This window comes from Plutella xylostella, chromosome 6, assembly GCF_932276165.1.
Source record: "Plutella xylostella chromosome 6, ilPluXylo3.1, whole genome shotgun sequence".
Classification (NCBI taxonomy): domain Eukaryota; kingdom Metazoa; phylum Arthropoda; class Insecta; order Lepidoptera; family Plutellidae; genus Plutella; species Plutella xylostella.
Genome location: NC_063986.1, coordinates 7599099 through 7613210, shown reverse-complemented (window position 1 = coordinate 7613210; position 14112 = coordinate 7599099). Strand labels below are relative to the sequence as shown.

Below are 14112 nucleotides of genomic sequence, written 5' to 3'. Positions count from 1 at the left end.
TTGCTATATACCGTTGAGGAGTTCCCCTGACTGCCTTCCGTTTCCATCATCAGATCAGCTCAAGGTCACCATCATATTTTTTTGTTATAAGAACTATATTTACGTTCTTAATTTCATTAGAATCGGTTAATATGTGCCCAAAATTGAAATTCATACCCTGTTTTTACCCCTTTACCCACCCTTGGGGGTGAGATAAAATTCTGAAAAAAAAATGAGACCACCTGGAAGCTCAACCCAATACAACAAAAAAAGAATTTTCAAAATCGGTTCATAAACGGCGGAGTAATCGGTGAACATACATAAAAAAAAATATAAAAAAAAAAAAAAAAAAAAAAAAAAGATCCCGACGAATTGAGAACCTCCTCCTTTTTTTGAAGTCGGTTAAAAATATAAAACAAGAGAAAGAACTCAGCTATAGGCTTAGCACTTAATGCTAGTCATTGCAGCAACTGCTGAAGGTCGGCTTCGCTATTAATGCGTTTGGTTGTTGCACCCTCCATCTTCCGTAGGTAAACATGACCATGTGCTACCCAGCAAAACTTCCAGTTGTTTGCTTGCGCAAATTCACGGGCCAGGTAGTGCAGGCGCTTACCTTTCGTAGTCAGATTCTCGGAGATGTAAATAGGTTGATCCGGGCCATTGATTTTAAGAAGGGAAGTGCTTATTCTCTTGTTGTCATGCCTACACTTTTTTAATGATGTTAGCAGTGTTTCCTTCTTCGGCACAGTTGTAAACTCAACTATGATGGGGTTTGCTTTACTCTTTAGATTTGATATCTTCATATTTAGACAAGAGACAACAAAGGGTCGATATTAACAATACTAAATCACAGGGGGCTCATGTAAAAATAGGCGTCCCTCAAGGATCTATTCTAGGACCATTTTTATTCCTCATTTATATTAATGACTTGCCTTTTATGGTTGAAAAATTGACTAATATAGTTTTATTTGCTGACGATACTTCTTTGCTTTTTAAAGTTAAAAGAAGAGAAAATAATTTTAATGAAATTAATTCAATTCTATCTGACATACACGATTGGTTTACCGTTAATAATCTTCTATTGAATTCTAAGAAAACGAAATGTATTAAATTTACACTGCCGAATGTTAGACAATGCGATACTAACATTATTCTAGATGGGAATAAATTGGACCTAGTAAATGATACTGTCTTTCTTGGGATGACTATAGATTCAAAGTTACAGTGGGGACCTCACATTGAAAAATTGTCTGGAAGGTTGAGCTCCGCAGCTTTTGCTGTACGGAAAATTAGACAGCTGACCGACGTTGAAACCGCCAGATTAGTTTACTTTAGTTATTTCCACAGCTTATTATCGTATGGCATTTTGCTTTGGGGTAGAGCAGCTGATATTGAAACTATATTTGTATTACAGAAAAGAGCCATCCGCTCTATATACAAACTTGGTTCCAGGGATTCATTGAGAGAACTATTTAAAGAAATTAACATCCTTACAGTTCCATGTCAGTTCATTTTTTCCAATTTAATGTATGTACGAAAGAATATTTCAACTTTTGATACAATTGGCAGTAATCATGACATTAATACTAGGAACAAGCATAAGCTGGCTTTTCCAGCGATGCGTCTGGCGAAAGTTAATAAATCGTTTTTAGGGTACTGTATTAGATTTTATAATAAGCTTCCAGCAGAAGTTGCTCAAATGCCAGAGAATAAGTTTAAGTGTTACATTAAAGAGAAACTCAGTAAAAAAGCTTATTATAAAATTGATGATTACTTAGAGGACGTTAATGCATGGCTGTGATAAGTAGTTAGCTCTGCTCATATTATTATAATAATAATTATTAAGCTTATATGTATTGTATACCAACTAGTTTTAAGTCTTTTTTTGAAAAGATGGCTCAGGAGTTTCTTGCCTCCGTTCTTCTCCTTAGACAGAAAGAGCCCCCCCTTATCCGAACGGAGAGTAATTTGTAAAAATTGACGTTCATCAGAAAATTTTATATTTGTACGATGAATAAAAAATTTTGAGTTTGAGTTTGAGTTTTCTTTGTTTTTATACGAAAAATGTCTCGAATTTCAGATGAGTCGATTGGAATGTCGGTAGTCTTTCCGATTTCTTTCAGTATATTTATGAGATCTTCTTTATTTTCTTTGTCCATTGCAGGTATATTTCGTATTTCTATGCTTGAAGATCGTGAATTTTTTTCAAGGTTTTCTACCCTTTCTTCCAGTTCTTTTATGTATGTCAGGCTTTTTGTCTTTTCCGATTCCGCCACTTCAAGTTTTACGCGCATTTCTTCGTATTTTTCTGACAGAAAAGTCATAGCTTTGTTTATTTCGTCATTCTGATATTTTATTTCTTTAAGGCTAGCTTGTAGTGCTTGGAACTCGCTTTGCTGTTTGGCAGCAGAACTAGAGATCATAGTTCTAATTTCTTCCATGAAGGAGCTAAGTTCCTCTTCTTTTCGCTCGTCGAAATTTCTCTTTCCTTTACGTCGTTCCATTGTAAAAGACCTGTTGTCTTTGTCTCTTTCTTGTACCATGGATAAATCAGGTTCTGACGCCGTGGCCATCATGTGTGGTGACGTCAGAACTGGCGGTGGAGGTGAGCGGTTAATTGGCATACTGTACTACACTTTCTATATTGAAGTACCAGGACTGTATAGCAAATTAGGAGATGATCATATGGTCCAATTGTAGGTCAGGTTAATCTGGTGGGTCGCGACGATTTCATACAATTTGCTCTTCCGTCCAGGTTAGCAAGACCTTTGCTTTACTTGAGTGGCGCTCGGCGGGTCAGCTAAACTGGTCGGGTCGCTTTGATTTTATTGACCTTAATTATTACGTTCGAGTTGAGATGGAAAAAAAAAAAAAAAAAAAAAAAAAAAAAAAAAAAACACGCACTCACGCCTTGTACTAATGTACTCCCTTGCGGGGTAGGCAGAGGTGCATTGCTGCACCCACTTTTCGCCAGAGTGTTATGTTAGTCCCAATGTAATAGGGGGCGGGCCTATTGCCATTTTACGGGCACATCCAAGACCCGAGAACAAATATCTGTGTTTAAACAAATATCTGCCCCAGCCGGGAATCGAACCCGGGACCATCGGCTCAGTAGTCAGGTCACTAACCACTACGCCATTCGGTCGTCTTGAGATGGAAAGTATTCCGAATTTTAACACCTTGTTCGACGGGAACGAAACGGTGTTGAAAACTGTCAGTCCGTCATACTGTCGGTGCAATGACTGTCATTTCCATACATGGACGGTGCCTCAATTCTACGTTACACAAAACTGCTGACCGTGATAACTAGGACACTTTCAAGATGCATATTTAATTTAAATATTAATTAACTGTCACTAACTTATAATAGAAATAAATTGAGCTGGATTTCATTTGTACGAGCACTTCTATTGAATTTGTCGCTTGTTAAGAGCTGCCTGTTTTTCATACTGAAATTGAAAAACTTCCATATTATTATTATTATTTATTTATTGGAACACAATTCATAGAGTTAACAATTTAGCAATAACACAACATTAAAAAATTAATTCTGGTACAACACTCCAAAAGATATGTGTTCACAGCATGCAAGTAATCTCTGTCCCGACCTTGTTGTCAAAGCTCGAACGAGTCGGATTTCGCGACGGATCACTGGAACTCTTAAAAAGTTACCTTAGCAACCGGCAACAGATGGTCAGGATAGGTGAGTATTGCAGCTCTATAAAATCTGTCAATTTTGGCGTCCCTCAGGGCAGCATATTGGGCCCTAGTTTATTCCTGGTATATATAAATGACTTGTGTAACCTAAACCTTCTGAATGGTTCTATAGTTTCATTTGCAGACGATACAACTTTGCTCTTTCATGGCAAAACGTGGGAGGAGGCTGCGGGAACAGCTGAATATGGTCTAAGAGTAGTCATGAGATGGCTGAGGTCTAACTTACTTACCTTAAATGTAAATAAAACACAGTATATGTGTTTTTCTATACTGAACCCAAGTCGAACTCTGCCATCTTTCCTTGAAATTCGCGCTCACACCTGCCTCCCAGAAGACGCAAGCTGCTCTTGTATGGTGTTGGACAGAACAAATGTGGTTAAATACCTAGGTGTGCAGGTTGATTGCCAACTAAATTGGCAGCACCATATAAGAGTGCTCGCGGGTAGAATCAGAAAATTAATTGTCATTTTCAAAAAATTAAGGCATGTTGCTGACTATCCCCTGGTGCGCAGGATATACTATGCTCTTTGACAGTCCCCTGTGGTGGCTTGGGGGGGAACTTACAAGACATCCATGCTCAAAGTTGAAAGGGCTCAAAGATCCGTATTAAAAGTTATGACCTTCAAATCGTTTAGGGAACCTACCCATAAGCTATTCAAAGATTGTGAGGTGTTGTCAGTTCGGCAATTATACATACTAAACGCAGTGTTAGCACAACATTCAAAAACTATTTTTGATCCCCAACTTAAAACAATCAAACAAAGGCATGACATTATTTGTCGGACTCAATCTTTTAACACTATATTCATATTCACTAATAGATTCTTTTGTTTTCTTGGACCATATATATACAACAAATTAAATAGCAGTTTAAGTTTATACCCAAACTCCAGGGCTGTAGCTAAAAAAATACTGCAAAAGTGGCTCATAAACAGAACCTATCAGGAAACTGAGGACTTGTTGGTTGTTGTTACCTAATTAATTAATTAGTAGAATTACAGCTAGATACATTATTTCATTGCTATTTTTTTTTTTTTTTGTTAGAAATCCTTTGCATCTTATTTCATATTACCCATAAATAATTATAAAATTAATTACCTACACTATAAACTTTATTGTTTGTTTAATTTAAATAGCAACTCAAATTCTCTTAGTACTTATCTGTATGTAACATTAACAATGTAACAAGAGTAAACGCTCACAAAATACCTTCATTGTCAATACTACATGTACACACGGCAACTCCAAATGGTTGGCAGGGCACACAAACGTAGTGTATGTGTACACACTAACGTGGTCTATGTGTGCAATAAAGCAGAAATCGGTAAATACACCAGTAACAAACCACACACACACACACACACACACACACACACAACAGCACAAACGAGTTTGCGCGTAGGCAAACGCCCTTACACCAGCTGTGACATAAAAATATCAACCGGTCGAGTAAGTCAAACAGACAGACTTGAAGCAAAATTTCACAACTTGTAGCTATACTCTTCGTAGCTCATTGGTAGTATGTTAGACTTATGAAACATAGGTCGTGAGTTCGAGTCCACTAATGGGTATTTTTATTTTCCTTTATTTAAATTTAGCGTTAATTTAAACGCTGTTGAGTATAAAATAAATTTATTTGAAATTGACAAATGACTACAAGCTGCATAGCTGTCGACTATTTCTCTTCGCTAAAAATATATGATTCGTTCTTCATTTGAGAAGTAAAACCATTCTACCCTCATACAATATGAATAAACGAAATTAGTTTTTACTTTTAGTGACAATTCACCTCTGCGTCTGCATAGTGATTCACTTTGTGATTTGTGAATTTATAATTAATTTATCTTCGCAGTCACTATGGAAAGTCATTTAACCATGTTCAAAAAGGCGGAGATAATTGTATTAACTATATGAACAAAATATTACAATTAGTAAAATCGCAAGACGTTTAATGATATCGGTAAGTCACATAGAACTGCAAATATATTTTTATTTGACTGTTAGAATATTTGTATTTGTATAAGCTAAGTATTTGTTTTTTTTGTTTGCAGAGGAGAACTGTTCAATTATGGGTTCACCGATACGCAGATTCGGGACATGTAGACAGTAGTCGTCTATACGGATACATCACCACGCCATCGAGAAATCGTAGCTGCACATAGCGCTGATCCGTTCTGCAGCACCCGTTCTACGGCCACAACACATAATCTATCCCTACGAACCGTACGGGTTCACTTTAGTGTTGCCACGAATAGTGAATTGGCCGAATACCGAATACCGAATATTCGGCGACGCTGCCGGCCGAAGCGCCGAATATTCGGCCGCCGAATACTCGGCGCTACAACCTGTTTTTTTTGTTCCTGGAACTGCTTTGAAGAAGTCGCTACAGATTATATGAGAAATGCTTATTATTAGGAGGCAGAATGCTGTGGCAAACGAGTTGAATTTTTATTTGATAATAGTTCGCCTAGATCGGATGGCCGATCCTTACAAGTGGTGGTCAGCAAACAAAAAACAATACCCGAACCTTTTGAAATTTGCACAAACTTATCTTTCTTCGTCTGGAAGTAGCGTTTATAGTGAGAGGTTATTTTCTGAGGATGGTTACAATGAAAAGCGCAATCGTGGGCTACCAAAAAATGCTGAAATGCTCGTTTTTATCCAGCACAACTTACTACTGATTAATTTTAAGTACTAAAATGTTGTGATATGGAAATAAATACACAATTTTGATTAAAATAACAAGTCATTTTTTACATGATTTACTATTCGGTATTCGGCCCGAATAGTACGCACTATTCGGCCGAATACCGAATACTGAAAAAACTGGCCGAATAGGCCGAATACCGAATAGTTGCCGAATATTCGTGGCATCTCTAGTTCACTTGCGTGCTGCTGGGTTGCGGTGTCGGAGGCCGACGAAGAAAATTGCTCTAACCGATCAGCATCGTCGAAACAGAGTGCGTTTTGCGACTGACTATTTTAAACTTTGATTGGTGCAACAATGTGGTGATATTTAGTGATGAAAAGACCTTTAAATCAGACAAGGATGGACGTAAGATATTATGGCGAAAAAGTGGTGAAAATTATAGTTATTGGGGTTAGCTCAGTAATTTTTATTTTTCCATTTGTATAAGACTTTAGTTATTTGGTTAAATACTTATTATTATTTACAATTATGGGTAAGCCAATGTGTTAATGATGTTATTGTTACTGAGGTTGGAATAAGTTATCTTATTTCTAGCTAATTAACATGTTGATTCATATAACTAATGACTTGCCTATTTACTTTAGTAAAACAGCCAGTCCATCCTTTTCTGATGTTTATTATGATTTAAAACTGCTAATTGAAAATTTTCCTTATTAATATAAACTACAACTATGTTTTAAAACGAAAAACAACAAAAACGTAACATCCTTAATGTTTATGTTACGGCAAGAATAAATTTGGTTATTTTAACACTTAATAACTTGTTTCATTTACTTTCTGTGTTGCTTTTATTCGTATATGCTACAATACTATTATTAACCAACTTAAAAAATAAATTAAATCTATAAAAAAAACAAAAAAGGAATATTGTAAGTTCAGTGGGATTTGAACCACCATACCGATTATTGTAAGTCTTGTATCATACCAACTGAGCCATTCAATCTATTACACTGCCTTGCAAAATTTTGCTTCATATCATAAAAACAATGAATCATTGTCACTGGCACAACTACATGCTTACAATATCCATGTGTGGGTTGCCCAGAACTAAATAATTACGTCGACGTCGCCGACACACACATACACTACCTACGTTAGTGTGCCCTGCCAACCATTTAAAGTTGCCGTGTGTACCTACTGGCTAGAAAAACATTTCCTCCTATAGTACAGGCTAGACCTAGTTTAGGTGGAATTAAAAATGTAAATAACACATTCCTAGATTACCTAAGTACCTATATTGAGCACTGTTAAAACACCAATAACTTACCTAAGTTTTGCATGCTAACCTAATAATAGTTTAAGTAACTTCTTAATGTACCTATGTTTTTACTGACTTGTGTATTTGTAAAATGTGTGTGAAAATGGGTCAAATAAATATATTTTGTATTTGTATTTGTATAAAAAGAACACAAAATAAAAATTCGCAAAATTCACAAAACAAAAAGTGTTCGAACAATTCAAATTATATACACATTCAAAGGGGATTGAAAAGATTACTTAATTTTTAAAATTTGACATTTAATTATATTAATAATCTAATAACATTACATCAAGGTTATAAAAAATCATTCTAGTTCTCCTATAGCGGTAGAGACAAGGCGACGGTAGGTGGGATAAGAATTCCAAAAAATATCAATATCACAGTCAGTTTTATGATTTGATTATAAAGACGACATAATCGACGCACAGGCGATATCTAGTCATACGACATACCTACTTACTTTCTTTTGCTTACACCCAAAGTATCAATTCTCCAGCCCGATTCCAACGCTCCAACGCAACGAAAGGTCACCATCTCCCCAGCAATTAGATAACCTCTATTCCCACGACTTGTATTCTTCACCTCTATGTATCACATAGGCTAGTACATAAAGGCCCATGTACACTGCGGCGGCGCAGCGGGAGACCCGTCACTGCGGGGCACCGCACCGGTTAAATTGAAAAACAATCTCCCGCCATTTTCGCCAGCCAACCGTCATAAATCTATGTATGTAGGTATAAAAGTTGTACACGATCTGTTTGTAATATCTATCCGTTTGATGAGCTTTGGCCTATCGAATTGTTTTAGGGTGGTATGGTGGAGGCTCTGTAATGATACACTGTCGAATAGCAGGCGCAGCAATACATGCCTAGCTTGTAGGAATAAAAGTCTAGAGTCACAAAAAATATCGCAAATGGTACAATTTTTCCAATCTTTGTTAAACAAGGATAAGTGTGAATCGAGAACTTCTAATTTTAACTTCAACATTAGTGTTTTAAAACTATATTAGAACATAAAGATTCACAATGATCCCCAGTTTACGTCTAGGCGATTTTCTGTTCCCTGTCCACCAATGTACTACGTACTATCGGGCAACGAGTCGGTGGCCAGCCTTAATACTTCGAACCACTTAAAGCCTGTGCCCTCGTGCTCGCTACAAACATACCCAAAAGCAAGAGTTGAGCGCGGGATATTGTTTTAAAATTGGAAAGCATTCAATTTCCCCGATGGTACGTTCGCTGTAACAGACATTGTGGGATTAATTGCATTAATCATGGCCAGAGACAGCTATTACATTTTTGGAGCCGACTTTCGGTTACAATATCTGACAGATGGACGAATGATTTGAATATAGAATCAGAAACAATACAACAATGATCTATATTTTTTTTTGGGAATATTAATTTTGTAAAGGCTGTAAATTAATTGTTATGAGATATATTTAATAGGTTTATGCTATAAACTTATGCATAAAAATTGAATACCTAGATCACGATAATGTTTTGATGAATAAAAAATCCAATATTAAACAACAGCAATTTTTTAAATTTAATAACTTACACGTATGTGTATCATTAGACTAAGGTTTGGACCCAGCCTCAGCCCAGGATGCAATTACTTATCAATACTTCAAATTCATACATGCACTTTTGTACATGGCATGTATGTAATTTAAAAGTTTTCTCCATAAAATATCATGCTTTGGTTGATCGATTAACTTTTAAAGTGTTAAAGTGATCCATTAGTTTGATGGATTTTTGATGTTTATAACTTATAATGTTCATTACCATAAATGTTTTCATGTTAAGTGCAAGTAATTACTTTTAAATCACTTAAAATATTTATAAACATGCATAAAAATTGTCAAAAATCTGACAGTCTGTAATAAGAACGTAAGATATTTTTGTAGTGTGGCAAAGTATGTTTCCTGATCAGCTTTGAGTTCGAGTTTGGTAACTCAGTAACTCATTACGAATTTTCAAAATCGTAGCGCCCTTTCGACTTAGTAGGTATATCAGTTTTGCAACACATTTTATTTTCCAAAAACATTCATTTACAGGATTATATACATAGCATTTTTTACAGTAATTTTGTGCCTGTTAAATTTAATTTCATATCGATATATATTTCCATTAAAATTTAAAGAAGCAGGTCTCCATCGCAAAGTTAGCCATCATAAATTACACCCGATTGTAACAGAGATCAAAGCCGCCGCGGCGCTTGCGCAGGCGCAGCCGGGAAATAAATGGTACCCCACGCGGGCCTATCGCTCGCTATATTGTGTAGAATAGAACCTAGATGCTAGATAGCTAGGTTTCTAACGCGACCTGACCTGGGTAGACCACCTGCATGGGGCTAAAGCTTTCACGTGCGTAGAGTATGTAGAGTTCCAAAGCCCGTTTTCATGTATAAAATAAAAATACTGAAGCTAAAAGAAAAAGACTGAAAAAAACATAAAAATTAAGTAAGTAATTACCATTTCCCGTGAGCTTTGCCTTCAAAGGCTTTTCTGAAAAATATCTAGGTATATACTTAGTTTTGTATACACTTTTATATACTGTTGTACTGTGTAGATGTGTAGAAGCCAACCAAAACAAAAGGCTAGGTATATCAGTGATCGTGAGGCACCAAGCTGATTTGAAATATTCAGTCCCGCAGCGTCGTACCTCAACAACAAATCATAACATATATTTACCAAACTACACCGTATCTTAAAGCAGTAAGGAGGAAAAAGTGGCAGAAATATCTTGGTAAAATCCTGAACCTGATTTATTGACTGTCGATCAGCAGTGTATCTCATCCTCATTCCATGATAAATATTTACTATAAACAAGTACAGTTGAGATAAAATATTGTAATTTTAAATGCACATCGCCACTTTACATCCACACTGACGGTATGCGGTATTGACACGCAATCAATTTAAATATTCGGTAATCTGATTAATTGTTGTGGCTGAAGTTGGTTTTTAATGTGGGAATATTATTGCGAGTGTAAAGTGAGACATTTCATTGTACTTTTCAGCAGAATCTGCTTACCAAGGCATACTTACTTAGCGTTATATTTTTTTTAACCATAAAATCCTATTTATTTTCTATACACATTACACATCAACTACTCGTAAAAGCATAGCTACAACTGTGCGACAGCAATCAGTTGTGAATATACAGCACTGCGCTTGTTACATGGGTTTGTCACCGTGGAGGAAATATTGGCCAGTTAGATTAGCGTCTGATGCTGATTGCCCAGAGACCAGCACCTCATCATTTTATTATTATTTAATTGATACTCCTAGTAACGTACTTACACCGCTATAATCACAGTGTCTCTGTCACTACAAAAAAGAGCATCACAAAACAATCAGACCAATTTGTCACCCATAACACAACAGCAGCTCCGATAACGATCCGTAACGGCTTAAAAAGTTGAATGAAGGCTGTTTACAAACATCCTAACCTAGGGTAACGCGGGTAATCAGCCGGCCAGTGACCCCAGTAATGACTGCCCGATGACGATGCATGTACAGGGCACGTGGCAGCATCAGACGGTTGGTTTTTTTCGACCAATGCTCAGGCAGATGTGGGCCAAGGCCTTGGACTTTGGATATTGATGATGGACTGGAGTAGGTGTAATGTGTGCCTGGGTGAGGATATGGATTGATAGCGGGTCGGCGCCATTTTGCAATATGGCTGTCCAATAAATTGCGTTGGCTTCTTCACACTAGTGTTGTTGCAATTGTAATATACCCCCCCCTGTAGTGACGCTTCGGACTCTAACCTACCTATTTGAGACGTATTTTTCGCCCTAACTAAACTGAAACGGAACTGAAGAGAAGTCTTGTAACGGTATACGTGTTTTGCATTATTCGTTTGGCCAATACGTGATCGTCTAGTCTAGCGGTTAGGACTCTACATTGCCGAAGTAACTCAAGTTCTTTTAGGAGGTTGAGAGAATCCCTACCCTAGCACTAATCCCTAGAACCCTAGTTCATAATCCCTAGTTTATCTAATTTTTAGGACAACAGAACAAAGCTCAAGCAATAGTTATTTCTTAAAAAATATACATAATTGAGAGTGATTTAAAAATATATATTATATATATATATAAAAAAGGGTTTTTAATTTGAATAGAAGGTGCGCCCCGCCTCGCACACCCTATGAAGGACGACCAGATCCGTCCACCAGACCCATCTACCTTCTCTAGCCCACTGGCTCTATTCAAACTGTTTTTTTTTTGTCAGTCAGTCCCTAGGAAAGGATCTATTGATTGGGATCCAGATGATGTTAATAATATTTTATTCAGCTTCACAATTCGGCACGGATATCTCCTGAGCCTACTTAAGCATTTATTCGACACGGATATTTCCTGAGTCTACTTATGCATTTATTCGACACGGATATTTCCTGAGTCTACTTAATAATGTGTAATAGTTATTCGGCACGGATAGTTCCTGAGCCTACTTCTGTATCCATAATATGTAATAGTTATTCGGCACGGATAGTTCCTGAGCCTACTCTTGTATTTTCGACACGGATATTCCCTGAGTCTACTTATACATTTATTCGACACGGATATTTCCTGAGTCTACTTAATAATGTGTAATAGTTATTTGGCACGGATATCTTATGTATCCATAATGTGTAATAGTTATTCGGCACGGATATTTCCTGAGCCTACTCTTGTATTTTCGACACGGATATTCCCTGAGTCTACTTATACATTTATTCGACACGGATATTTCCTGAGTCTACTCATGTGTATCGTCACAGTACAATGTCTTCCAATAATGGACATAATTAGAATATAATTACTATCTCCCATTTCAGCTTGTGTCAAGAGCAATCACTCAAATGTATCTCTATATTGTAGATCTCAGAGTTATGTGACAATTAATATTTTATCGATGCTGGCTTGTGTCTACCATGGTACCTACAAGTTGTTCGAGGTGGTTTCCCTGCCTCTAATTAACTTCATCACAGTCAAGCTCAACATTACTTATTAATAACTAACTGTCATCATCTCCTCCTGTATATGGTATGTATATTGGTCAGTTTGTAAGAAGAATCCAATTCAGCAACTGCTTTCCTTTACCCAAGCTGATAAGAAGTCATTTCAATTTATTTATCGGTAGTAAGTAACTCATGTACTATGAAAATATTTTCCTATCTTATTCCAAACTTAGTAAATTTTATTTAGAATAGAATACAGTTGAAACTCTTACGGTCGCCAATCGCCTCAATGACCCTAATTATAAATTTTGTTTAATATTATCAACATCTTATCCAAACCCAAATCAATAATTATTAATATTAGCAGAATTAAAGGAGGATAATAAGTATAATAAATTATTACTAATCACTTCATATGTAAAAGTTGTCATGGTCACAGTCAATAATATATAGCCAATGATATCCATTTAACCTTCAAAAGTAAAATTGCATGAATATTCACTATGGAAATATTTATTTTATCTTTTCCAAATATTTCAGTTAACTTAAAATAGTGTTAGTGCTCCTATGGCCGCCATCCAACACATTGACCCTACGGGTATAAGTATCTAATTGAAGGTATTTATTTTATTTAATCAGACAAGTAGATCACTTTAGTAAAAGTAAAGTTGGTGCTCAACTAGGTCGGCAACTGACTCATTGACCCTATTATTTATTAATTTTGTTTAATATTCTTAACATCTTTTCCAAAGCAAAATCAATCTTTATTTATATTAATAAAAGGGTATAATGCAGGTTTTTAAGTATTATAAATTATCATTAACTTGCTGAATATATAAGAATTGTCTTAGTCACAGTCAGTCAGGTACAAGTTATGGCCAATATAACCATTGAATAAAAGGAATACTTACTAAATTACATGAATTCTATTCTGTTTTCTGATACATAACTAGTAATTGAGGTACTGAAGTAAATACCTATTGAATTCCAATAAAGCAAACTTTACATACTTAGGTGGGTAAGTAAATACCAAAATCATATCTATCACATCAATGAGTAAGAGGCCTAGATCCACTAACTATACATCAATAACATTCACCACACATGAGATACAAAAGGATAGCATGTTTTCAATTCAATAACCTACTCTCCCACAGTCTAAACCTAACTGCTTAGCATCTAAGTGGTTTGAAGATGAAATGCATTTTATACAACCCCACATTTTACACAATGTTCCTAGTATCAAGTACCTAGTAAGTAAGTATAAATTAAGAATCTGGGTTTCTTAGTTCTGAACTAATGTTTTGAAAGTAGATTTATTTTGCAAACAATACAACACTTAAATGTTTGTTGGTTTTGTTGCTGCCTAATTGTTAAGTATGGTTTTTTCTTTTATGATAAACAATACTTCAAATACCTGAATTTACCAAGTGTAGCTAAACCCATAATAAAACCATAGAGAATCATTAAACTAGTGAATCACACAAGTACACACA

General features: G+C 35.9%; 1 protein-coding gene across 1 annotated transcript; it reads right to left on the bottom strand.

Moving 5' to 3' along the window:
• Positions 1–394: 394 nt before the first annotated feature.
• On the bottom strand, positions 395–2802 carry LOC119693526. Its single transcript, XM_048621856.1, has 2 exons — positions 2029–2802; positions 395–765 (listed from the first exon to the last, which is right to left on the bottom strand). Exons 1-2 carry the CDS (start codon positions 2601–2603, stop codon positions 438–440), a joined length of 903 nt encoding a protein of 300 aa, XP_048477813.1. The 5' UTR covers positions 2604–2802; the 3' UTR covers positions 395–437.
• Between the last annotated feature and the right edge of the window lie 11310 nt (positions 2803–14112).